This window comes from Molothrus ater, chromosome 3 (assembly GCF_012460135.2).
Source record: "Molothrus ater isolate BHLD 08-10-18 breed brown headed cowbird chromosome 3, BPBGC_Mater_1.1, whole genome shotgun sequence".
Taxonomy (NCBI): domain Eukaryota; kingdom Metazoa; phylum Chordata; class Aves; order Passeriformes; family Icteridae; genus Molothrus; species Molothrus ater.
In genome coordinates this window covers 61,301,751-61,327,091 of record NC_050480.2, presented here as the reverse complement: position 1 = coordinate 61,327,091, position 25,341 = coordinate 61,301,751, and the positions used below count along the sequence as shown (strand labels likewise).

General features: G+C 41.2%; 1 protein-coding gene across 3 annotated transcripts in view; it reads left to right on the top strand.

The window, feature by feature from the left end:
- The window catches only part of NCOA7 (nuclear receptor coactivator 7), a 79,891-nt gene that overhangs the window by 39,100 nt on the left and 15,450 nt on the right, over positions 1-25,341 (top strand). Inside the window, exons 4-9 of one of the 3 annotated variants that reach the window (XM_036404539.2) lie at positions 16,613-16,692; positions 17,497-17,604; positions 18,387-18,485; positions 19,537-19,662; positions 21,869-22,053; positions 23,485-24,518. In XM_036404539.2, the coding sequence (XP_036260432.1) occupies positions 16,613-16,692; positions 17,497-17,604; positions 18,387-18,485; positions 19,537-19,662; positions 21,869-22,053; positions 23,485-24,518 (1,632 nt within the window). Of the gene's footprint in view, positions 1-16,612; positions 16,693-17,496; positions 17,605-18,386; positions 18,486-19,536; positions 19,663-21,868; positions 22,054-23,451; positions 24,519-25,341 lie in introns of all 3 variants that reach the window. The other 2 variants (XM_036404540.2, XM_036404538.2) reach the window with 2 other exon arrangements.

The following is a 25,341-nucleotide window of genomic DNA, read 5'->3' as shown; positions in this document are numbered from 1 at the left end:
ATTTATATGATACGATTTAGATATAGATATATGATTTAGATATAATTTAGCTATAGATATTATTAGATATTAGATATAGGTATATGATTTAGAGATTATTTACTTCTCATTCCAGATTTTGTCTTGGTATTTTATTGGAATGAATTCTTAGATTTTGAGAACTCTGGTTCCGTCTTGTAAGGAATCCTTTCCCAAAGAGAAGGAGTGGAACAGAAAACTCTAGCTATCATCAAATATAAAGTTCTGCTGCATTCTTAGTAAAGTGCTTCTGTTAGAAGCACTTGTTGGTTTGTACCTAGAGGAATTTAGGGGTTTGTGAGGTAGCTGAATTTTGTTTCTCAAGTTTTTCAGTAGTTAAATTAAAAAATTCTGCAACAGTTGGCACTTGGGGTGGCAAGATGGGGGGCAATGGGATCACTCTTCGTCTCTGAAGAATGTGGCAGTGCTAGCTAAGGAGAATGTAAAGATGTCTTTGATGTCCTTGAGTTGTCTTTGACTTGTGATCCAACAGTCAGTACAAACTCAGGTTTTACTTAGTTTGTTTCGTAAGTGTTCCCTGGTTTCATGTGGATTGGCATCATTACAGGGTGACTTGAAATGCTAATTATCATCATGTAGGTGTGCAGAGTTTCTGGGTTCTGCAGAAATACAGGATTTCTGCTGAGAAATAATTTAATGCTGCTGTTGAGCTGAGCACAGACTCAACTGACAAAATCCAGAGAGATAAAAACTTCCTCCTTGTTTAAATGCCTTCTTTTTAGTTGTTCCTAAAGGCTTTTACCCAACCAGAGCAGCAAATTGCAGAAGTGAAAGTGTAAATAGAGGCAGAAAAGAGTTGATTGTGAAACAAGTGCAGTGGCTCCACGTGCAACTTTCAAAATGAATTCTTTTCAGTAGAATTGTTAGTTGCCATGGCACTGGACTACATGGCTTATACTGCCTTCACCCACTGCAGCTGTAGCTCACAGGGTTACCTGCTCAGCTGTTTGTCACTGCTGCTCTCCAGAAAGCTGCCACCTTTGCCAATATCCTGAGTAGTTTCTGAGGGCTGTCTGCTCACCCACAGCAATCTGAAAGAACTGGACTTGTTAAGTAGTTTGCCTTTACCTGCACATGGCGTGGCAGGGGACAAACCCATCTGTCCTGCTGAGTTCTGCCAGGTGTACATTCAGCAATTCTCTGCTGGAAGATGTGTCAGCTGCAGTGGTGGGAAGGTACTGCCTAATCTGTGAAGACTTTATCTCTTCATTGTTGATATGCTTTCATATGAAGGTGTCTGAGAGGGATTATCCATGCATATATGTGTGTCTTAATTATTTAATATCAGGGATATATATATATATCTCATTTCCCTCTCCCCCCTTCCCTTCTTTTTTTTCCCTCCGACTTGTCCCATTATTGATGTTTTGGAAGTGTTCTGACTAAAAAGCATGCACTGTCTCTCTGTTAACCATTTTTCTATTTATGTTTTCTGAAGGGTTTGGGAGTTTTGGTGTCTGTTTCTGCCCAACTAGCCAACTTTGACTAATGTCTAGAACATGGTAGGGGGGTTGGAGCTAGATGATCTTTAAGGTCCCTTTCAACTTAAACAGCTCTATAATTATAACTTTATGAAAATCTGACACAGCAATTACTTCTTCTCCCCTTAAATGCTTTCTGCACTTTATGAAAATCTCAGAAGGAAAATCTATTAAATGTAGCAACAGCCTTGCATATTGCCATGATACAACCAATCTTTGTGGATTAATGGAGGTTCTGTCATGAGATGATTTGAGTCCAGAGGGGTTGTGTCTGTCAGTCTAACAGAATGAAGACCACTGTCCTCTGAATAATCTCCCTTTCATATTTTACAGGACAATAAATCCTTCTTTCTTTATTGTTCTAAAAGTTGGGGGAAGGAACATAACATCTCATTATATTTTGTTCCTTGCACACCACATCCCTTCATTACAGGCTTGTGAATGTGTTTCCCTTTTTGAATTTGCAAATACAGTGACATCCTGACTCCCGCTTTGAATGCTGAGCTTTTTAATAGATTTTAATAGCTTTTTAATAGATTCCTTCAGGCACCAATGCTGTCAGGGGGATTTTGTTGGCTCAGTAAATTCCTCTTCTCTGGTGGAAGAACTAACACAGCTTCTGAAGGCTATGCAGAACTTGGTTATCCCTGGCAAGCTTTGTACAAAAGATAGTGGTTAAAAGGCTTGGATTATCTGGGGAAGGTGGAAGCACAGCAGTGCAGCCAGGAGCTCCTCTCCTGCACGCAGGTGTGGCGTTGTGTTAATGCCGGCAGCCGGCGGGTGGCACCGCCGAGCCGAGGAGGAGGAGGAGGGAGGAGGAAGGAGGCGGTGCAACTGGGGCATCCTCAAGGAAGGGATCTTCCAGCATCCCTCTCCCAGCCAAGACTGTTCAGTACAGCATATCGGCTTACACTGTGGTGGCACCCTTACAAATAACCTGATGGTATACAGGAATGATCATTTTCCTTGAGGCACTGCTAAGTGGCTGAATAGGTCCTACTGCCAGAAAGTTTCTCCAGTGTAGCCTCATAGCTTCCTTTCCTCTTAGCACTTGCAATGTTCTTCAGCTGTAGTTCTGTAATAATTTGCAACAGTCAGTCTCCAAATCTCATCCTGTAAGACACTGCCTTGCAGATACAGCCCTTGCTCTCTTGCTTTCAGGCAAAAGAGATGATAATACTGCGTGTTGTTTTTCCTGAAGATCAATGAAAATAACAATCCTTTCTCTATATTTTTATATTTTATAATCTTTTGGCCTATGTGGCAATCTGCTTTGTAACTTTGTCTCACTCGTTCTGTGGTTGTTGCTGCCGTAAACAGCTTTCGGACTTCTGGGGGATTTGTCTGTCTAGGGCAGTACAGTGGTTGCATAGGTGCTCTGGCTGCTGTACTTGGTGCCCAGGATGCTCTCCCCTTCTTCTTGGGATGACCCAGCTGACCTACTTTTGCAGCTTGGCTTCTTGGTTTTGACGTGCTATCTCTGGGAAGCCTGTTTTTATTGAAAGATTTGGAAACCACAACTTCCTGTCAGGAGTTGCTGAACTGGATGAAAGCATTTGTGTTGTGCCACTGAAGACACTGAGGTAGGTGAAAGTGTGAGCTTCTGAAAGCAAGCAGTGTAACAGTGGTCAAAAACGACACTGAATTTCATCCATGTATTTATTCCAGCATGATATAATGTGTCTTTATATCAGATGTGCATAATATTCCTACATTCCACTGATTTTGCTTGAAAACCTAGGCAGGCAACATATGTGAGGAATTGGTCTCCATTAAAGAGAAGTTTGCCATAAAGAAAAGTTTGATTTAGGGAGTTTGTCCCATATCACAGAGTTACTTTTGTTAACAACATAAAATCCAGCTGACTAGCTTATAATTCTGCTATCATAATGCCATCCTTTCCCATTCATTGCAGGGTGTTCAATTTTTGCAGGAGTGGGAGGTGAGAGTAACAAAACCCCCTCTTAGTGTAGCTCTGATTTACATCAAAACAAGGAGGACTCCTAAACACCATGAGAAGGAAAGTAGCATATGTCCATTTAATGAGAGAGTATATCACACATTGAGCAGGAGGTGCCAGAGTACCTCCCTAGGGGCAGAAAGCAGATGCCTTTTTTTTGACTTGTTCTCCCTAGCGTCCCTTAGCAGGGAGTGATGCAGGAGCAGTGCAGTGTATGTGCAGTTACCAAGCTTCTGAATGTTCTGGGTAAATGACCAAGAACAAATTTTAGTAAGCAAAGCAGAGAGGGCATAACAATTTTCCTTATGCATTATGTGGTGAGACTGGCCCTGACTGGCACAAAAACAGCAGAGGCAGCTCCCATGATACCAGAGGTACTTTGTTTCAAAGATGAAAGTTGCTTGCAATGCATTGAAAATGTATAGGGAATTTAAATGTAATGAAATGGTGGGACACTTCCTGAACACACATTGCAAAATAGTTAGGTCATCTGCTAAGCAGGCTTAATCTGAAGTGGACTTTTCAATACTTACTGAGTTAAAAATGGAAATTTCCTTCTGCTTATGAGTCCTGTTTCTGTCTTTTGTATTACTTGGTACAGAACAGTAAGATGCAGTTGAGGACCTAATTCAAGTGCTACTCATAAAAGAAGAAGAAAGAATAAAAAAATAAAAGAGAAAATCCTTATAAAATATTGCTTGTAGCTAGCTAACTGTAACCAGCCCTAATTTCCGGGGGCTTGATTTGGTCAACTATATTCATGTAGTAAAGTACTTTCTATTCTAAGTGATCCAAGTGATTTACAAAGTAGGCTACTCAGTGTTGTCTTAAGTTGTTTAATACAGCAGTAAGAACAGGATCTAAATTTTCTCAGGTTCTGAGACCTTGCCTTAATGTTTGTGCTTCAGCCCAAAAATGACTGTGGATATAAGTAGGGGTGAAAATGTAAATAATTGCTTGTTTCAGATGAAGATCTCAAGTAAAATTGAAGCAGCATAAGAAACAGTCAATTTGGTTATAATTGCCTGTGTAGAATACCAAGGGCATTGGAATAACTTGCATATGAGGGGAAAATGAAAGTACTGACTGGGCAGTGGCTGGTTGGGAAGCTTCAGGAAGCTGGATTATTAGCACTGGTCATAGAAACCATGTGGAAACAATAAAGTGGACAATGACTGAAAGGCAGCTGTTTTCAGGTGACTTGTTTTGGAATGAGAACAAATGGTCTCGAATCCCGGAAGATCAGTGTTAAGGCCACCAGGTTATATTGAAGCTGTGCTGTTAACAGATGTTTGCTAGAAACAGTTGCACAGAGACTTGTCCATAGGCAGGAGAATTCAATCTGAGCAGTAAGTGCCAGTAATAATGTTGTTAGCATTTAAGTTCTGAAAATTTGTGTGGAAATCTTAACACTGAGCAAGCTCCCCATGTGTGGCATCCACTTCAAATTCTCATCTTGGTGGATAAGCTTTTATTTGTTGTTAAACTAAGTAAAAGATGCAAATAGTTGAAAGTTGATGTTTTGTATGTAATAACTAGGTATTGCCCATCAACACAACCTTGGCATTATTAGCACCATGCTTAAAGGAAATGAGTGGCACACATGGCACCTTATCTTGAGACAGAAGACTGAGCTGTTTTTAAGACTGTTGTTAGAAGGAAATGAAGCCATATGGATGTATAAAACCAACTTGTAAATTCACCTGTTGATAGTAATCTAATGTATATTTCAAGTAGAAAGCAAGGGAATTGATTGGGAAAGTAAAAGACAGAACATGAAAACTGTCCCGGAACATAAAAAATAAGAGATTTCTTAACTGTGTTAAGAACACAAGAGAAACTAAAAATAATTTTAAGCAGTTGAATTTTCAGTAATTTTCTGGTGCTTCTGACAGCAAGGAAGATGAAAGGACATAGAAGAAGAATTGATCTATTTATATACTGTGGTGTGATTTTCTCCACTCAGTTAGAAACGAAGGTAAACAGTAGCTTAATAGACACAACTTTTTTTTTTAAATTGACAGAGCTGTTTTTCACATACAAGTCCTGAGAGTTTATTGATGAATTCATGATAACTGATGTGGTTTTTTTCAGTAAGCCTTTAAAAAAGGTTGCTACAAAATTTTTATGTTCCTGCCTTCCTTTTCAAATAGTCAGTCAAGGCAAATTGCATTTGTAAGCATTACGTTGCTGATGTAATGTACTAGTATTTTGTGAGTTTATATTCTAGAATGTCTCAAGTTTAAGATTATGATGGTAGGTCACTCTGGTAGGATGACCAAGTGTGTTTAGCTCTGAAGGGCTCAGTAGCTTTCTGTGTGATTCAGCACTTCATAGGTGAGGGGGGAGAGTGCCCATCACAGGTTACCAATGCTGAATTGTGTGAATTGAGTGGTAACTTGAGTACAGGCAGATTACATGTTTTAAGGTAGGTTGTAGAACAAAGCTTTCCAGGATGAATGGCCTGTTAACTATGAAAAATTACTTGGGGTACTTCATGTGCCTATTTACCTGACTGGAAACTTGGAAAACATCATTTTGGAGGCAGAAAAATCCTACAGTACTTGAAAGTTTTATGCAGGTGAGTAAAAGAAATTACAGTGTGACTATGTGACTGCTACTGAACCTCTGTGTCCAAGCCTGCTGGTGTGTGCTAGAGGGGCAGTAGGAGAGCCCATGCCATTCCAGACCAGAGCCCTTTAGTGTAGCATACGTTCTCCTACAAGAGCCACACCTGGATGTCTGGGAAGATTATGAACACAGTGAATTTTGTAAAAGCATCCACAGTACTGTCCTCTTCTGAGCTGCTCATAGTTCATGCATTTTGAGTGTTCTACCTTATGCTTATCTTGCCTCTCCCTGGGCCTGTGCAGGTTTCTGCAGGATCTTTTGGTGAAGAGTGCACAGGTTTGCTGCCATTTTCTTGAAGAGCAAATCTTGCTTCTGCTGGCCTTGTTGGGTGGCCATGGGTTCTTGTATAAGAAACTGAACTGTCAATCACCATCACCAAGACTCCTATGATTTTTCTTGTGTGTTTCTTTGTTGTTTTCTGGCTGGTTTGTTGGGTTTTTGTTTGTTCTTTTCTCTCTATAAAATATCCCTCTTACATAGTTTCCTTTCCAGGCTGAAGATCCTCAGCATTCTTTACATGTAAGCTGTTTCATGGCTTTTCTTGTCCTTGTTAGCCTTCTCTGGACCTCCAGGACCCAGGATACTGGAACAGGAGATGTTTTTACTCTTAATTCAGGTTCTATGACTTGTTTTACTGTGAGTTCTGTTTAGCACAGCTCAGGGAAGAAGGAAAATGTTGGAGACTAGAGGGAGTTGTGAGAGACTACCTTGGTTATAACTCTTCCTGAGGGAGAAAAAACCCAAGACCCTTATCCTAAATTAATCGTGTAATTGAAATATCATAGCAAAGGGCATTGACAGGCTCAGCAGACCAGGACATGGAGAGAAACAAGTGGAGATTAGAAATCAGAGATACCTTTTTAACAGTGTGTCATGGTTTGACACTGGCACAATGCCAGTGCCCCCATGAAGATACCTTCTCCCTGGTAGCTGCTGTGAGATGTGACCAGGAATAAGCAAAGCAGGCTCCTACTTAGGAAAGAAAAGAAAACAGAACTTTATTAACTACTCTACAACTACAAATAAAAAGGAACACACACACACAGGGAAAATGAAAACCTCACAAATGCATTTCCTCCTCCCCCCACCAAATTTCCAACACAATACATCTATTCCTCAAATCACCAACTCTCGGTCCAGCACCACCTTTAGACAATCAATCCTCAGTTCATCAAGAGGAGAGGAGTCCTTCTTGTACCATGGGCTTCCCCTGGAAACACAGCTGAAGCCTCGTGTGTTTCCAGTGTCACTCGTGGCACTGCCCGGAGTACATCTGCCGTCGTGACTTCTTCCTTTCATGTCCAGTGCTCTCACCACTGAACACGGACCAGAACTGCTTCTAGGGTTGTCTTTTAAGGATGCTCTGTCCCGATCCAAAAAAGGCACAGTCTCTCCTTTGGGACACCTGTCCCCACAATCTCTCCTTTGGGACACCTTTCCCCCCCATATTTTTTCACCCCCTGGGGCCGAGGGGCACCAACACTGAACCCTCTTGGTTCTGAGGCCATTGCCTCCCCCTAGATGCAGTCTCTGTGTCACAAGGAACATGGTTCTGTCCATGGCTGTACAAAAAGAGTCCAGCAAAAGCCACTCCATCATCTCTTCCCACTAGGATTCTTCTCTACTCTTCTACTATCTCTCGCTCGCCCAGACCTCTCTCACACTTGCACATTTCCTTCCTCATCTTCCACTCTATCTTCTAGGAGAGGTCAATGATCTGTAAAGTTCTCATTCTCCAAAAAGGGGTTAAAAGCTCCTACAAGCGGCCGGCTGCACCCCCCCCCTCTTCTCCGTCCCAGCCGTGCTGCCCATGTTTATCAAGCTTCAAGGTTACAGTCCCAGGCAGCGGCTCTCTCTCTCTCTCTCTCTCTGTGTCTCTCAGGGGGGGCTGCCCGATGGCTCCCGGTGTCTCTCTCTCTCTCTTCCACCCTTCCACCCCGGGATCAGGCCTACCTCTCTCGGCCACATGGCTTTCCCCTCCCCCTGCCCAGCCAGCAGCTGGGCTGGGGCAGAGACCCGAACTCTTTCCCGCTGGAAACCCAAAGGACCCTCCCAGGGGAGAGCTCTGCTTTTAACCCCGTGTTCTCAGAGGCGTGTCCATGTCCTAAATGGCCAGGTTAAATGCCAATATTAAAGCCTGAATATCCATTGGCCAAAAACACAGCATCCCAAAAAACACATTTCCTGTCAAACCACCACACAGTGGCATAAATTATTGAGGCAGAAAATTAAAAAGTGGTGTTTCTATCCTGGAGGAAAAAATATCAGGATTTGCTATTTTACAAAGTTACATTCCACTATAGCAATGACTCAAAGTAAGATTGACATCTTGTCAGTCAATGACATCTTGTGATCTATTCTGGAAAGGTCAGGTTATGGAATGACAGGCTGGTGTTTAGTTAGCTAAAACTGATCTCACTGCTGAAAGACCCAGGTGTGTTTCCAAGGGCTGCCTGTTTTCCCAAGGCCTGAGTTTTCAGAAGGAGGGAGCACTTATGTTCTTAATTATATTTAAACTCAGATGCACTTAACATCTCTGAAAAGTGGTCCAAGAGGAAGAGAGGAAGGCTGTGGAGCAAATGGTCCCATAGCCCAGGGTGAGGCTGTGACAGGTGTGTGTATGCAGAAGGTGAAAAGGAAGTGAGTCAGGAGAATTAATAAAAAGAGTTGTCATATTTCTGCCAGGGATAATGAAGGGAAATATGTCTTTGTGGTGAGCAAGTTCATTGCTTCCAGGATCCGCTGGCTCATCATGCCTGGGGTAGTCTGGCTTTTCTAGGTTGTGCCAGCTGCCTGCTGAATCTTGTGCTTGCTGAGCACGGGTGCCCTGTGGAGTTAGCCTTGAGTACCTGTGAGGCACGTGCAGCTCTTCAGTGGTGTATCCTGTGCTGGGATAAAGAGTTGGACTTTCACAGGTCTTTCTCTTCCTTCTCTTCCTCCTTCCTGGAGGGCTATCAAGCAGGCAGATTGCATCCTTTGCCTCTTCCCCTACCCAGGCTTCAGAATCTGTACCCTGAGTGCCTGCAGAGCAGTCCTCTGCAGCACCCACGTGTGTCAGCTCTCTCCCCTACCCAATGACTCACCCTAGCTCTCTTGGGATTTCTGCCCCCAGGGAATAGGCAGAATATTCTCATTTTAGTTTCAGATGTTCTTCTCCAAGACAGGAATATTCATAAGCTAAGTATGTAAAAAGCACAATATAGTGCATTTGAAATCATGTTGCAAATCTTTTGGTCTCCAAGCAGAGGCAGAGGCAATCATTTTTAGGGTGTCTGCATAACTTAGGCATGGGATCCTCAAGGCAGGCTTTTAATTTCTCTTCTCCACCAAGTTCCCATATTGTGCTTGAAAAGCACTGTTGAAAGTTAATATAAATGCTCTGAAAAGCAGCACTCTCTTCACATTTAAATAATAATACAAAGTTAAGCCAGATTTTTTTGATTGTGTAACGTCCTTGCTCCCAGCTTTCTCTACTGACATTTCCTGAAATCTTCTCAGTGTGTGGCGACGTCTCTGTTGCAACTTGTTGGGTCATGCTTGGGATCCAACAGTAGCTTGTATAAACTGAGTTGCTCTTTTCTATGGCTTCTGAGGATCAATGACAGTCAGCAGCACATCAGATGCTGATGTCATCTCCAGACACAAAAACGGAGCATGTGTCCAGTATCTTTTGAATCTTTGTGATTTTCATCTCTATTTTTAGCCTCTGACCTTGTAAATACCATTCAGTAGATAGAACAGTATCGTGCTTGATTTTAGGAGAATTTGTCCTGGTTGACTTACATGGCATAGCCTTCGCAGGCAAGCTATACTGTGTTCAAGCAGCAAAATAAATGAAGAAAACCAGCATGTGTAATGTTAACCGTTTTCTAAAATGTCCATATTTTCTCTTGTGATGCCTAAGTGTTCCTTCCCTCAGCCCTACTTTGTTGACAGGCTAATTTTCTTCACTCTATATTGTCCTTAAGTACCTAATGTAGTGGATAGTCAGAAATTTTATGGTGATACTTTAGTGAAAGATGTGTTTAGATGCTGACATGTTCCTGAATAGGATTCACAAGTAATGCTGTCAGACCACAAAGGAGCTAAAGCCCCTTCTTGGGGATGAAGTAAATAAAGAGAAAATTTAAGTTCCTTAAATATTTGCAGTTTTTTGTGTAGAAGCTGCAGTATGTGAACATTGCATGAATATCAGTAGTAAAAATTTTACTGAAGTGTGCCTAAAAATGCCTAATAGCAGAAGGAGTTACTACTTTTTTTATCAGTTCTTTGAACTGATTGTCATTTTCCCTTGAGGCTCAGTAATTTCTGGTGATCTCTTTATTCCTTTGAAAGAATTGCTTGGAAAATAATTAGTGGACAATCAGTTTTTATTGGGAGTGGAGAAAAGTTGTTCAAGGCATGGCTGTTTCAAAGTCATGTGTCTGGATTTGTACTGCTCAGGGAATTGCTATGTTCCTATGTCAGGAGAAGTCCCATTAATGAAGGAGCACAAGTGTGATCGTGATGGGTGACAGCTGCCCTTTTGTTTCATGTGACTTCAACAGTAGCAAAGGAGAAAGCCAACTGATGGGATTCAGTAGAGTAAAAATATGCAGAAATAAGGTGAGGGCTTTTCAGGAGACTGGGGAAAGTGGGAAGCAGAAAAAAAAACAGATACCTGAATTGGTGAGAAAGTGTAGGGATTTTTTTGTTTCTCATTTAACATGGTAGCAGTACACTACCCAAATCTGGGTAGGGAATGTGTCTGCCTAACTTGCTGGTTTTCTTCAGGGAGATAGGTCTGATAAGACGGCTAAAAAACTTTTTTATATGCCTGCCCCCTAACTGCTGCAGCTGGCTGAAGGAGGGGCTGGGTCTCTTTTCTCAGAGGCTGCTGCAGCTGAAACATCAGAGTGGGTGGAAGGTGTCCCAAACCAGGAATCTGGCCCCTTTGGTGGTGGGGTTCACCCACGCTTGACAGGAGCTGAAAGAAAGACTTTTTATTTAAAACTAGTAATTTTAATGTGAATGGTGTTCATTTCATCACTTTGAGAGTCATGAGAAAAGTCAGAAAGATGTTTTAAATCACAATTACATCATTCTGTGCACAAATTGGCGCATAGCAGAATTGCTGAAAGTTATTAAAATGTCAGGGGAGAAGGTAGGAATGGAAAGAATTGCTTAGATAAACTGATTTGTCTTCCCCCTCTATCATCCCAAGTAGGTCTTTCGTATTCTTGAGATCTCTGTGTGTAGAGTCACTTAAGTGATACTGTATTCCATCTCTGTCACCATAATTGGTATCAGGCCTCATTCATTGATAAGGAAGCTACCCAGGAAGCTTTGTTTGCTTAATTTCTTATCAGTACCCTGATTAGATTACTCTGAGGGATAACTGTTCTCTCCTGAATTTATTGTGTTTCAGATTCTTTTAAGCTACCTGTAAGTTTTCACTCCTTTGTCCTGTGCTTGGCTAGACTATAGTAATATAATTTTATTGCTTCTAACAAATCTGTAATAGAGATGTAGGACTGGACTGGAGTGTCCTGAAACAGCAGTGACATACAGAACAGCATGGAAAAATTATTAGTATGTGATGTGGAAAAATTACTAGTATCATACATGCTTAAGGAAACCCTCTTTTCTGTCACCATCACATATTATTGGTTTTTTCATAGCTTAAAACCTGTGTTTGGTTTTACTTCCTCCAACTTAAAAAGGATGTAGTAGGGGAAGAAAAGCTAGCAAGAAGGGCATCCTGTGTGCTGAGAGAAATAGAAGAGTCCAGAGTATCACATTATTAGTCACTTGGAAAAAGTGAAGTAACTGAGAAAAGATGCTGGAAATCTGTGACATCATGAGTGGCATGCAGAAGGTGAATAATGACTATTTACTTGTTCGCCCTTAAAATAGCATTAATTAGGATGTTCAGGGAAGTATGAGGTACAAGAAGGGAAGCAATACTTTATGAGCACATGTTAGCGTGGGGTTCATTGGCATAGAAGTGGTGTGGAGCTCTTGAAAGAGCAGAACAGCTCAGTGAATGGTGTTACTTTAGGAAATCTGTGATTTTGGGGCTAATCAGGGGAAAGATTTCCCTACTGACATGCAGCCTAAATCTTTGGTAAGACAGAAATTAATGAGTAAAATGGACTTTTGCACCAAGTGTGCCATTGCCTCTGTCCTCTCAGGCTCCTGAGTTTGTTTGCCAGGTGTGGAAAGTGGTCAGTCCTTTGTCCCCTGTTTGCTTGGGCATTCCTGCCAGCAGTGCCAGACCTGAGGCTGGCGGTGGCTCAGGACCTGCCTGGTGGGTTCAGCTGTCACTGCCAGAACTGCCACACCTCACACTCATTTGGGCTGGGCTGCTGATGGCATCATCCTGCAGTGGGGATGGCCCATGCTCCATCTGGGCAGCCCAGGAGACTCCTGAAGCTCCTTGACCTGTTCTATCTACTTACAGAGCTATTTACACAGTTGCAGAGGTGTAATTCTCCTATCGTGTGTCAAGATCTTCTGGGTGATAAACTGGTTGACCTCTTTATCATACTCCTTCCATAGCTGGTTTCCAAATTACTCTTAGGTAACTCTTTTTTGTAAGGTTTCCTGTAACACTGCTAAATGAAATGTCAAGAGTCTGCTAAGAAACTGAGATACAAATATATCATTACGGGCAGAAAAATTCCCATTCTAGACCTGTCTGTTTTCAGTAAGCCTGTATTTTCTTGCCTGTTCTCACTTGGCATTCTTCTCACTGCTTATTATTTTACTATTTTTACATAATTCTCAATTTCCAAGTTTCCCAAAACCACAGAGAGGTTCAGTCCACCCACTCTGCCTTTTTCCTAAAAATGCAGTGTGATCCAATTTGCATTAACACCTAGTCACTTCTCATGGGTGTGCAATCCCATCTCCAGTGTACACGCAGTGCAGGAAAATTTGGGAGTCAGAACCATGAGTCATTTCACCACTAAACAAGTGTTCAAGTTCAAAAAGTAGCCAAAGGCAGTTGTTTAAAGCCTGTGGAGCTCTTCATGTAGTTGTGACTGAAAGAAACGTAGTTCCTGAGGCTTCCATCATGCCTGTGTGTGCTCTGGGTGCCTCTGTGGCTATACAAGAGCTGCCTGCCTTCAGATCATGTCAGAAAACGTTTGGCTTCCTGGAGGAGAAATGGGAAAAGATCAGGGGAACTGGAGAGACAGTCTATTGTGTGTGTTTAAGTATATTAAGTGTGCTACCTTGTCAGGCTTGCCAGTCACTCTGCTGTCAACCGCTCATCTTGAGCACAATTTTGTGACCTTGGCTTCACCACATGAGTGGTAGGTGGGCTTAGCAGTTCTGTCAGGTTTAATGGGATTCATTGCAGTCTTTTCTTCTGAAGGTCTGAATTTTAAATTCATTATTTTAAATCTTTATATGCACAATTAAAAACATAGGCTAGTTAAGAATTCACACTTCAAATAATTAGGATGTTATTTTGAATTGCCCAGACCTGACTAGTAGTTAGTCATAATGTATGGACAGTGTTCTCAACCCTTTGCTACTGGGATAGAAAAAAAAAAGGGAGCAGTAGGGGGTAGAAGAAAAAAATATCCAAACACAAAATGTCAGATTTTTGTTTCAGGAGACAAATAAATTGACAGACTGTGACTGTGACTTCTTTTAGCCTGCAGCTAAACAGACTATACAACATGTATTCTTGCACATAGGTGTGAAAGAAAATTGCCTAACTGGTCAACTTATTTAGGATTTATTAACATTCATTGACAAAGAAGCACAGTATTTTGTTTAATCTAAACTCAGCTTGCCTTTCAAACTTCTCTTTTTCTTGTCCTGCAGTTAGAGGTTTTCAAAAATGTGTGCATGCTTAGTTCTCTATTGTACCATACTTGTGTTCAGGATCCTACTAAACAAACAGGTTCACAGTCCTGTCAGCCAAGAACTAGAGCATATTATATGTCTCCTGTGAATACAGTATATATAGGTTATGTAAATGTTATACAGGTTGTAGCCTTTTCCTGGGTAGTATTTCTTAATCTCCAAACTTAGCAGGCAATGCAATTAGGAGGACCTGGAAAATACTGATATTTCATAGGGTGAGACAGAGGTGTCCTGCCTCCCAGGTAGGAAGCTGCAGGGGAGAAAGTTGTCTGTATTGCTGTTTTATGGTCTTTTTGTGCCATAGAGGCATAGTGGTTACTGTTGTGGTCAGCTCTCCATTTTTAAACACCAAGCTTTGGAACAAAAAATGTTCAGCTCATAGCGAATATTATAAGCTCTTCAGAGAAACTGCTTTTATTGCATATTGTTATTCCTGCCATCTACATGCAGACTTAAACTTTTTCCCATTCAGCATATACAAAACCTCTTTCTCTCTCTACATCTCTCTGGCCTACTTTATTTTTATTCCATCTCCTCCAGGGTTTTACTGGTGTGTGTCTAGTTAGTGTGAGATTGTTGCTCTTAACTGTTTCCTACCTTGAGTACTGTTTCAGAGATAAGTAAGGGTAAAATATCTGAAAACTTGTCTGCTTTTTTCACCTAGAACAAAGATCTAGCTGAAAGATCTGAAAGATCTACCTTTCTTGTCTTTCTCCAGGGAAAGGTCACAAAAAGTTCAGGTAGTTTGCCTACATGTGTGATACGTAGTTGTAATTATACATAAAAATATATGGACTAGTTGAAGTGGTTTCTCCTGGTAGCACAAAACAGTGTGAACTCAGTAGTTGGCAGGGTTTCTTCAGGCAGGATTGTGCTATATTGGCAGTTTTATGCAGGTAATGGATAAAGAAAACATCCAGTATTTGTCAGATTTTTTGTTTGTCATGTTGTCATTGTGTTTCTGATGGTTTAATACTCTGCCCTGCTGATGCTGCCATTACCTGTTTTTCCACACACTTTCACTTTGATCAGCAGAAGGTGAAAACACAAATGGCCAGAAGAACACAGTAAGAAAGCTAATTAAAAAAGTTTCAATGTGGGTGTCCAGTCTCAGAGGTGAAGTGTCTGAGATCATTGAGTGATGCTGTGTTTCAAAACGCTGTCGGGGAAAAGCCAGCATCATCCTGATCTTCCCGTTCCTCCCGCTGTCCTTCGTGCCATGTACACTGTATGCATGTACTTAAACTGTGTTTGGTTTCTACACCAAAGAGGCTTCCTGCCTCTGTTGCCTTATTGTAGTGTCCCTAACCAATGCACTTCTCATGACTGCATCCCTGGCAGGTGGTGGGTGGGATATACTAGCAGTACACCTGGAAGAATGTCCAGGTGTGAGTCTCTCCTGACAGGGAGCAGCACACTGAGGCAGCCCCACAGCATTCATCTTTGCTGTGGCCATGAGCCAGCAGAAGGCTCAGTACAGCACACTGGGCCCCTCCTTGTTTCTTGTGTACATTATTACAGTGTGGCAGGCGAGTCCTCGCCCTTCGTTTTACTATCTGCCTCTTGCTCTCTGGAAATAGCAAAGGTTGCAGCAAAGCCTGAATGCAAGTCAGAGCCCTGCGCTGCCATTTCCAGTCCTTTCCTCCCTGATCTTCCAGAGCTGGCGGCTTGGACCACAGGAGGAGTTCACCCTGGACAGCGTGTCCCTGCTCCTGGTCCTGGCTGCTGGTTTTGCTGGGCCCAGCCTTGCCTTGTCTTCTTGGCTCTCCCCGCTTCATCCAGGCTGCAGCATCCTGCTGGAGGCAGTGGGACCTTTCTGAAGGCTTGGAGGCAGTCAGGCAGGGAGAGCCATGAATTGCCTCCTGGCACCCCATCCCCACTCCTGGAGCTGGGGCTGCATGCTGCCCTCGCTCCCCCCAGGTATGTGGGGCTGGGCTCTGAGTTTGGAGGGGAGCCCGGTGGGGCTGGGGCTGGCTGGGCAGCTCCATCCTCCCTGAGCCTTGGCTTTACTCACCCACTGCTGTCGTAAGAACTGGAAATCTCTACCCTGCTCTTGTAGAGCTCTGGTGCTGACAGCTCATGAGTGCCTTTTGGGTCCTGCAAGGGTTTGGGTTCTGCTGCTGCAGTGGGTTCTGTGTATTGCAGCTGATAGAAAAACTCTTCTGCACAAACTCTCTGCTTTCTTATGCTTGACTGTATACATGCATGCTTTGCAGTACTCTTGGCACACTTTTACCTTCAGAGATTAAAGTAGTGTTTAAACATATTGTACTTGTGAAGTGGTGACTAACCAGTATTTGTTGTACCAAGGCAGTAGAGATGAGTATATTCACCTGATGGTACAAAGTACTTGTATCCAGAGCTGAACTGTGTAGCAATCACCAAGAAACCATGGGAGCAGTTGTGTATTGCTATGGTATCATATACACATTACACCTGCAGAGTTCCTGAATGATTACTAAACCTGCTGTACTTGATGAAGTTTCCTTGCCTTACAATTTAATCTTATGGCCTAATAGGTATTTTAATGTGTCCTCTTGTTCTTCTTCACAGCTGCAGTTTGCACATAATGTATATTTCTTTCAAAACATGCTGAAAGGTAAACATCTTGACAGTCACTTGAATTTTCTTTTCTCTTTAGATGACAATCAAAACAAAAGCAATGAAAAGAAAGAGAAGAAGATGGTCTCTCAGAAGCCCCATGGTACCATAGAATATATAGTAAGTGCTGGTGTGTGGTATGTTCATGCCTGCCTTTTGAGAGTGGAGTTGTTGAGGTTGAGGAGGGCAGCGGCACAAAACTGTGAGCACTAATTCTTTCCCAGTTTGCACTTATCTCAGTAGGGATTGCTTCTATTGATACCATTCAAAATACCACCATAATGGGGAGAGCTAGGGTCACATCCTGAATCTCTGCTCAGCCCAGGATCTCTGCCTCTTGCAGCTGCCAGTTCCATTTTTACTTCTGCATTGTGGCTCTCTAATAGAGCAGTGGTTCTGTTATTCTGAAAAATACTCCCATTCTGCAGTGTTGCTTAAGTCACCAAGCAGTTGACCTGTGCTGGATGAGATCTGTTCCTCTAAGCTGGAGCAGGGCAGCAGTGTGCTAGCTCTGCTCTGTGTGTGTGAGCCCTCAGGTCGCTCAGTGCATTCCACTCTAGCCTCTGTGGGAGGTTCCCAGCTGGGAACTGCACAAATGCTGACGGGCTCTGGCTGCTGGAGGTGTAGTGAACTTTGCAGTGTATGACCTTCCCCCCCTTGCCAGACCAGTTGTAAATACAGATGTGCTGCTTTAAAGTTTTAAGAGAAAAGGAGAGGGACATCTGTAACACCTCTACATTTTTTCTACTGTATATTGTGAAAGAATATTCTGTCCTTTTTTTTTTTTTTGATACTGGCTTATCACCTAAGCTATTAAATAGATGTCTATCAAGTCTATCCCTGCAAACAGTCTGCTAAATAGGGTTTAGTTCATGTGTGGTGCTGTGTTCAATATGGTATCTTAGTCATCAACTCTTTCTTCAGGCTGGAAATCAGGACACTATAAACAGCATAGCATTAAAGTTCAACGTCACCCCAAACAAGCTGGTGGAGCTCAATAAGCTTTTCACACAGACAATTGTGCCAGGCCAGGTAAATCTTTTATTTATTTGGGGTTTTTTTTGATATCTGAAACATAACTATTTGCTATGTATTTAGAAGTTTTTTACTACTTACATGTATATTTTAGGTACTTGGATACAAGGATAATGGGCACTAATTTAAAGCCCTCCCTTAAAGGGAAACTCAGTAGATTATTTCTTGGAATTGGTGTGATGGGAAAGCTTTGTAATTGCCATATCTGACTTGTTATTTATGTACTGTCACTAAAGCCTAAAGATGACTCTGAAGCTCAAGAAGATAATACAGCTGTTGTGAGGGAGTTGGATTATTGGGAAGTCTGGATAAATGCAATCTATAATGCATTAAAGAATTAGAGTGAGACAGAAATTGAAATGCCTTTGTGCCATTATGTTGGGTATGAGTCAGTCTCCTGTAAGATGTGAAATAAATGAAACGAGACTTTTTAGGAGAGTCCTAAATCCTGAAATTTCTGGGACTGGAAATGCAAGTGTGGAGATTAACACTTGGTTCATAAAGAGCAGATCTCTACTTCTACTTCACAGCCATGCAGAGGTTGAAGTGTCTTGATTTGCAGATAGGGAAACTGAGGCACAGAGAGATGGTGTGACTTGCCTAAGAGTACCCAGCAGACAAAAGCTGGAATAAGGAAATTAGTTTAATTTTTCTGAATGTTTTTAAGCTGTGCATTGCAGATATGAGTGATCAGTATTGTGTTGTCTTTCTAATATAACATAGTTAATAACCTTTTAAAGCTTTTGCCTCACTGTTTTGAAATGCCTGTTTGTATTTAGATTCTCTTTGTGCCAGATACAAGTGCTGGGAGGCTGTCTTCTAGTCCTGGTGCTCCTGTTTCTCCTTCATCATCAGATGCTGAATATGATAAACTCCCTGTAAGTCAAACATGCTTCACTGGTCTTAAACTCTCAAAATATTTTCTGATTCTGAAGCTAAGAATCAAGGCTGTGTTTTTTGAGTTTACAGGCATTGTGTGTAGTGTCTTGCATTAAATTAGTTTGCTGTACTACAAAATTTACCATTGTCTTAAAAATACTCCATATTAAGGGAATTCTGCTTGTGGAAACCCATTACAGGCTCAGGTGGGCCCTAAGTCTATCAAAACTACTAAAAATGGTGTAGTACACAATTTTTAAAGAATAGAAAGCTAAATATAAAAATTATTTAGTGTTTCCTACTGGAGATTTTTATGCTGCTCTGTAGTCCAGAGCCTTGATCCTGCACTGGCATCCTTGAACAGGGAGGCTGTTGGTTTAATCTGAGCAGTCAGTTTCTTTCTAGTTAATTTGTGATGGTACCCATATACAGACTTGTCTTTAGACAAGACTGCTGGATTTAATCTTTGTAAAAGGTCTTGGCACAGCTGATCTTTAATTTTCTTTAGAAGGGTGATTGGCCATGATGATTTTTAGATAGTACCTTTAGGCAGTTTAGCTGCCTTCAACATCTTTAACATCTGCTGAGATGAAAGTAATTAGTCATTTCAAATACATCACTAATCAAAAGTGGAGAGAAGTTTTGTGTGAATAATTGTGTTTAATGTTACCCCTGTGCCATCTGCATGGGGAATCACACCAGTGCTCTATGAGCAGAGGTCTTCAGTGTAGATGAAGTGTCAGGGCAGACCCTCTCCCTACTGAGATGTGTAATTGAATTTTGGTGAGTTGACCTGCCTTGATGTTTTTTAATTTCTTGCCTGTTATTTGTATGGAGTTTCTTGTAAGGTTACAAGGGTGGGTTTGTTGGGTTTTTTTTCAATACAGGACACTGTAGGAAGTGTACATATATACCTACATACATGACCATTGCTTTTCTTCCTTATGCAAACAGAAAATAATTGTTTGAACCTGACCTTTTAGTTTTCAAAAATCTAGAAGTATATGATTCTGGTCCTGTTGCTCTGCACTGAACTTTTTCTTTTCTAAGGATGCTGATTTGGCAAGAAAGGCTTTCAAACCAGTGGAGAGAGTCCTTTCCTCTACTTCAGAAGAGGATGAGCCTGTGGTTGTCAAATTTTTAAAAATGAATTGTCGTTACTTCACAGATGGTAAGGTAGGTGGAACCTGATTTTTGGGCATTGTTTGAGATTCTTTTTGGATAAGTGAGAGATGAATACTGGGGGAGTCAAATGTGCTTAATCTTTTTAAAGAATGTAAAAATTATGTTGGCTTTATCTGTTACTGTTGTGTTTGTTGGTACTGTGATAATGTGCTGTACAATTTTGTTCTTTTGCTTGTGTGTCGCTAGATACACAGAGAGCTGCACTTCAGAGTTAAGACATGTCAGGATTAGTTGTCCAGTTCCATCAAATTGAGCAACAGGTTTATAAAATGAGTACATGCCAGTCTATTTCATTTATGACATGAAGATAAATTTTAACTGTTTCCAGAGCAGCGTTTCCAAATATGTTTATGTTGCTTCTGCACTTGCTACTGAATGCTGTGCAAGCCTAATAAAAGGATGAATATTGCATTATACAATCTTTTCTTTCTGTTTCTTGTAACATAGGCCAGGACTGCAATCCTAAATTACAGCAAGTGTTTTAGAAGCACAGAGCTTGGGTAGTATTTTAGCCCTTTTCTCAAGGTTGCAAGACACTTCTTCCTGAACTGCCTACTTTGACATATCTGTCCCTGTTGACTCTGGTTTCAGTTAGCTGTCTGCATGTTTGGGTTTTCAAGTTCTCTGGAATTTATAACACTGGAGATGCTAATCATTGTAGTTGCAACATTTTTTTTTGCCTTAGTACTGACTTTTGTAAGATGGATGTGTTTATACCTAGGGTTTCTGGCTTCTTTTGCATTGAGTGGATGTAGACTGTATTTATCAACTCTGCAGTTTTACAGTCTGCATTTTGTAGAATGTAATAGAGGACTACCTGATGTCTGGCATGCAAATTAGGGCAGTACTGTCACTTGCTTTGTGATGCTTGTTAGGTGCAGGGGATACAGATTGCCAATTACAGATTTCTGGCTGCAGGATGAAAAAAGTAATTTTCAGCCAGAGCAATCAAAAATGAGATGGCTTCTTTGCCAGTTTAGCTGAAATCCCTTGTTGCCTGGCTTCCTGCAGTGGCTGGGTGGGAAGTACATCCTACTGATGTATTCTATCGTGATTTCTGGGAGAAGCCTCTGCACTTGTTTTCATTCTGTCATCCAAACACAAACCAAGCTTGAGGAGCAAGTCATACAGGAGAAGTGAATGGGAATACAAATAGACTTTGCTTTATAAAGGAGCTGGCATTCATGTGCTCATTTGCCACTGCCAAGCCATCAGCTTGATATCTTAACTGCTTTAAAAAAAGCCCCACAAACCAAACTTGTCATCTTTTACCTGTGTATTTATGATCCTTCCTTGACTTGCCTTGCAGATGTCCTCATATAATTAATAGTACCTGCAGTGTGGGCCATTCCAGTTGATCTCTGTCTCTCATTTGTCAGATGTCATGATTTACAAACAGATTCTGAGTTAGTCTGGTGAATTTTGTACTTCATCTGGAGGAGAGGGTGCAGAAGCGAGACAGTGGCAATCTTCCTTTTAAACCTTGAAAGATGGTCAGTTGCCATGGATTGATGCTGAGTAGTGGCTGATGAAGCAGCATTTTATCAAATCCTTTGCTAGAGCACATTTTGAAAAATTAAATGAGTCTTCTGCAGCTGTGCATAATATGCTTGGACCAGTCATAGGAGCTGTTTCTGGGTTGTTTCTAGCTTCTATGGGAAGAAACTTCATACCAGATCCCTGTATGGAGAAGCTTTTTGCGTGTACCTCTGGGAAAGTAGATCAAGGGGACCTCTGATGTTAGCTTGGCATAGTAACCTGGATGTTTCCATGAGTAAAACTGCATGCAAGTGTGTTGATTGCCTGTAAATTCATGGATCAAATGAAAGTAGCTGCATCCAGAATAAAATGCTATGTAGATTTTAAAAAATAAATCCACTAATCTGTTTTATTTGACATTGATTAACAATCACATTTTTAGCTTATAGCAGTCAGCACTGAAAGTTGAATATGTCAGATGTTCTTCCTCATCAGCCAGGAACTTGGATGTTACTAAGAATTTTTTTTCCTCTCCTTACAATGTCTCATTCTTACTTGATGCATGTGGAAAGCAAAGTATTTTTCTAGCAAACACTGCATGACACAGTATAAAGAGGCAGGAAAGTGGTTTTGCTTTTGAGGATAGTAGCTTAAAATCCAATACCCAATGATAAGTGCATTACATGTGATGTGCTGACTCTTTCTTCTCCTGTTTTAGGGTGTCGTTGGAGGAGTCATGATAGTAACTCCAAACAATATCATGTTTGACCCACATAAGTCTGATCCTCTGGTGATTGAGAATGGCTGTGAAGAGTATGGGCTCATCTGCCCCATGGAGGAGGTTGTCTCTATAGCTCTCTACAATGACATCTCTCACATGAAGATTAAAGATGCATTGCCATCGTAAGGAGTGTTCTTCCCTGAACTTACATAGCAGATTTTCAGTAAGGGTCATGGAGAAGGGCTGGGGAATGGGGGAATGGAGGGGAAGAGTTTCAGTGCAACAGAGTAATGTGCCGGCTAAGGAATGATTCACTTGTGTTGTTCTTCAGAACAACAACTCTCTCTTTAGAACACTAAAGCAGCATTAAACACAAATGGGTGACAAATGTGAGAACCCAAGTGCAAAGACTCCTTTGCAGTAATTAATAAAAGCATCTGTAATATGCCACAGTTGGGCTCTGGCACTGACCTGTCTCTAGGACCCTTTCAGTGGATGTGAAGAGGTTTAGATTTTGACCATTATTGTGTTACCAGGACTGTTCTCAGAGGAGTATTTGAAACTTTTGAAGGTAACACCACCATAGCTACCATCTTCAGGACGTACAGAAACACCAGACTATGGAATACTTCTATCTCAGAACCAGAAATGCATTGATCGTTATAATCTATAATACATTATAGACTTTCTGGGGTGGGCTGCTTTCATTTATGCACAAACAAGGCACTTCTTATCTATTTTTTCTAAGCAGGATTTTATTCTTACAGGCAATACCTGTTTGAACAGTGAAATTCATTGAACTTCTCATCTCAAGAAAAACTTTCCAGATACTTGGTACACTCATTTCTGGAATGTTTAATAACTTCTTAGTAATTTTTAAGTGATGAGGATCTTGTTTTCTAATTCTCCTCAGAGTTTTAGCAGTAACAAAGAGCTCAAGTTTTATGCTGATACGTTTATTCAGAATTTTTCATTATGAAATATTTTATGATTCTCGTGCTTTAAAAAGAAATGTTTGGGGAAGCCTGCATTCAAACAGTATGTTTGAATAATGGAGACAAATAGAAGAAAGCTAATAAGTGTGTTGCCTGTTAGTGTTCTGCAGTAAATGTGTTCAGACAGGATACAGCTTATCTCCGATTTTTTTCTTCTCAAAAATACATTTGTACTGACTAGGGAAGCATGGATGGTTGTAGATGTTGACTCACTGTCAGGTGTGGAAAATTACAATATTAACAGGATTTGAATTAAATTACAGCAGCTAAATACATGTCCCGTGTTTTTTGTTATGGACCTTCTGATGATTTGCACATTCTTATTACATGTGTTACATTTCTTCACCCACGTGGCATATTCTGCCAAGTGCTTTACTCATTTTATTTTCGTATTACACTTTCAGCATTTTTCTCCATTGTCTTTAAAGTCGCTTATTTCCAGTACTGTATGTTTATTTTGGAGAAAGTTATTTTTCAACGAGTTTCATGGCTTAAGTTAATTTGATGTTTAGTTTTTATTTTCTTTTTTTTTCGTTTCCATTTTGCTTTTAACATCATATGTACGTCCATCATTTCCCCTGACAGTGACATACCAAAGGATCTTTGTCCTCTGTACAGGCCAGGAGAATGGGAAGACCTGTCCTCTGAGAAAGATATCAATCCTTTCAGCAAATTCAAATCCCTTAGCAAGGAAAAGAGGCAGCAGAATGGGGATGCATCTGTTGCTCTGGGTGCCAAACAGATAAAGCCTTCAGATAAGGAAAAGTCTGCTGATTTTGAAGTTCTTCAGTCATCGGAGAGTACGGGCTCAATCAAATCAAAGTCTCTGGAGTTTCCCAACAACGTCACTGCCACTGACCATTTGGAAAAGTTTGATGCAGATGCGTGTACCAAGGACCCTTCCAGGGGAAAAAATGCTTCAGATACCAAAACCAAAGAAAAATCCCTTCTAGGAGAAGGAGAAGATGAGTTCACTGACCTGGAAAAGACATCATCTTGTATGGATAGAGGGTTGGACAGGAAAATCTCAGTAATGGAAGGCTTGCTGGCTGATCCCAGGGACTTGGGGAGAACTAAGCAGCAGGTAACCAAACCTACTACAGAAGTCCAGGAGCACTTGACAGTTGATTCCTTGGAAAAAAAGGACAGTGTTGAACCTAAAGCTGACTTAGACTTAGAGCTGTGTGAAAAGCAAGATGTTATTCCAGAAGTAAACAAATGTGTCAGTACCCCGACAGGTAAGGTGGAGACTGAATTGGACACTAAGAAAGAGCTAGAGAAAGATAAACTTATTGAATTTTACCTCAATAAAGATGGAAATGGGTCTCAGTCATCTGAAGACTTACACAAGGCTGAAATCCAGAAAGGTGAAAACAATAAAGCAATTGGCATAGACCTTACACTTAGCTGTTCAAAGTCCCAAGCTAATGAAGTCCATACAGTTAAAAGTATGGAGCTTGATTCCTGCTGTGTTGAAAGCAAAGCACCTTCATTAGAAATCAGCTCAGCAGCAGCAGAGGAAAAGGATCTGAAAGAGTCTGTGGACTCTTCATTAGTACCAGCTGTAGACAAGACCTGTCAAGAAACACAGTTAGACAATCAATCAGAAATCAGACTGTGGCTGCTGCAGAAAATTCAAGTGCCAATTGAAGGTAGGTCTCTGGTTATCCTTGTTTCCTCTGAGACTTGGACAGCATTATGACGGTAACCTTTGAATTGACAGCCTTCTCTAAATTTCTTCTTTCTGTAATACCCGGTCTCTTTTTTACTCCTTGTGTATTACCTGCTATCTTCAAATTCTCAAAGCTTGTTGTTCGATAAGTAGTTTGGTGTGCTCTCTCCACATTCAGTGATCACTGCTTATACAATCTGTGCTTCTTTTTGCTGGCTTTAATAAGGATAGTGAAATGTCATCCAGTTTCAGTATTGGCAGGGACACTTCATGGCCTAGGAATTGTCACTCTGTATTGGTAACCACTGTTGGCTCATTGAAGTCTGTCAGTTTTGTTTCTGATAGTATCCAAGGTAGTAGAGCATTGCTGTGAAGGGAGGCACTGAAGTATTCTTGACAATATTTGCATGTGCCTGGTGTCTCTCATGCTATGGAAACCCTTAAAAAAGTGATAAATAGGAATACATGTATAGTCCTACTGAGTGATCAGTTTTCTCCTGATTGATCAGTGCATTATCAGAAATAATTCAGGCTATTCCAGGAGAGAAGATACCAGAATGCAATCTCTGTTCAGAGAATGTGCACACATATTAACCATTTCTATGGCAGCCCAATGCCTCTAAGCAGTAGTCTGTCCTGGAGCGTTGATGCTCCTCTCTGAGTAATTTAATGAACCAGGGGACATACCCTTGAGTCAGATGAGGTGGTGGGGGATGATTAAAGTGCAAGTCTCTATTTTAAGAATAGTTGTTCTTAAAATTATTTTTTCTTTTTTTTTTTCATAAGGGTTTCTCCTGGTGGTA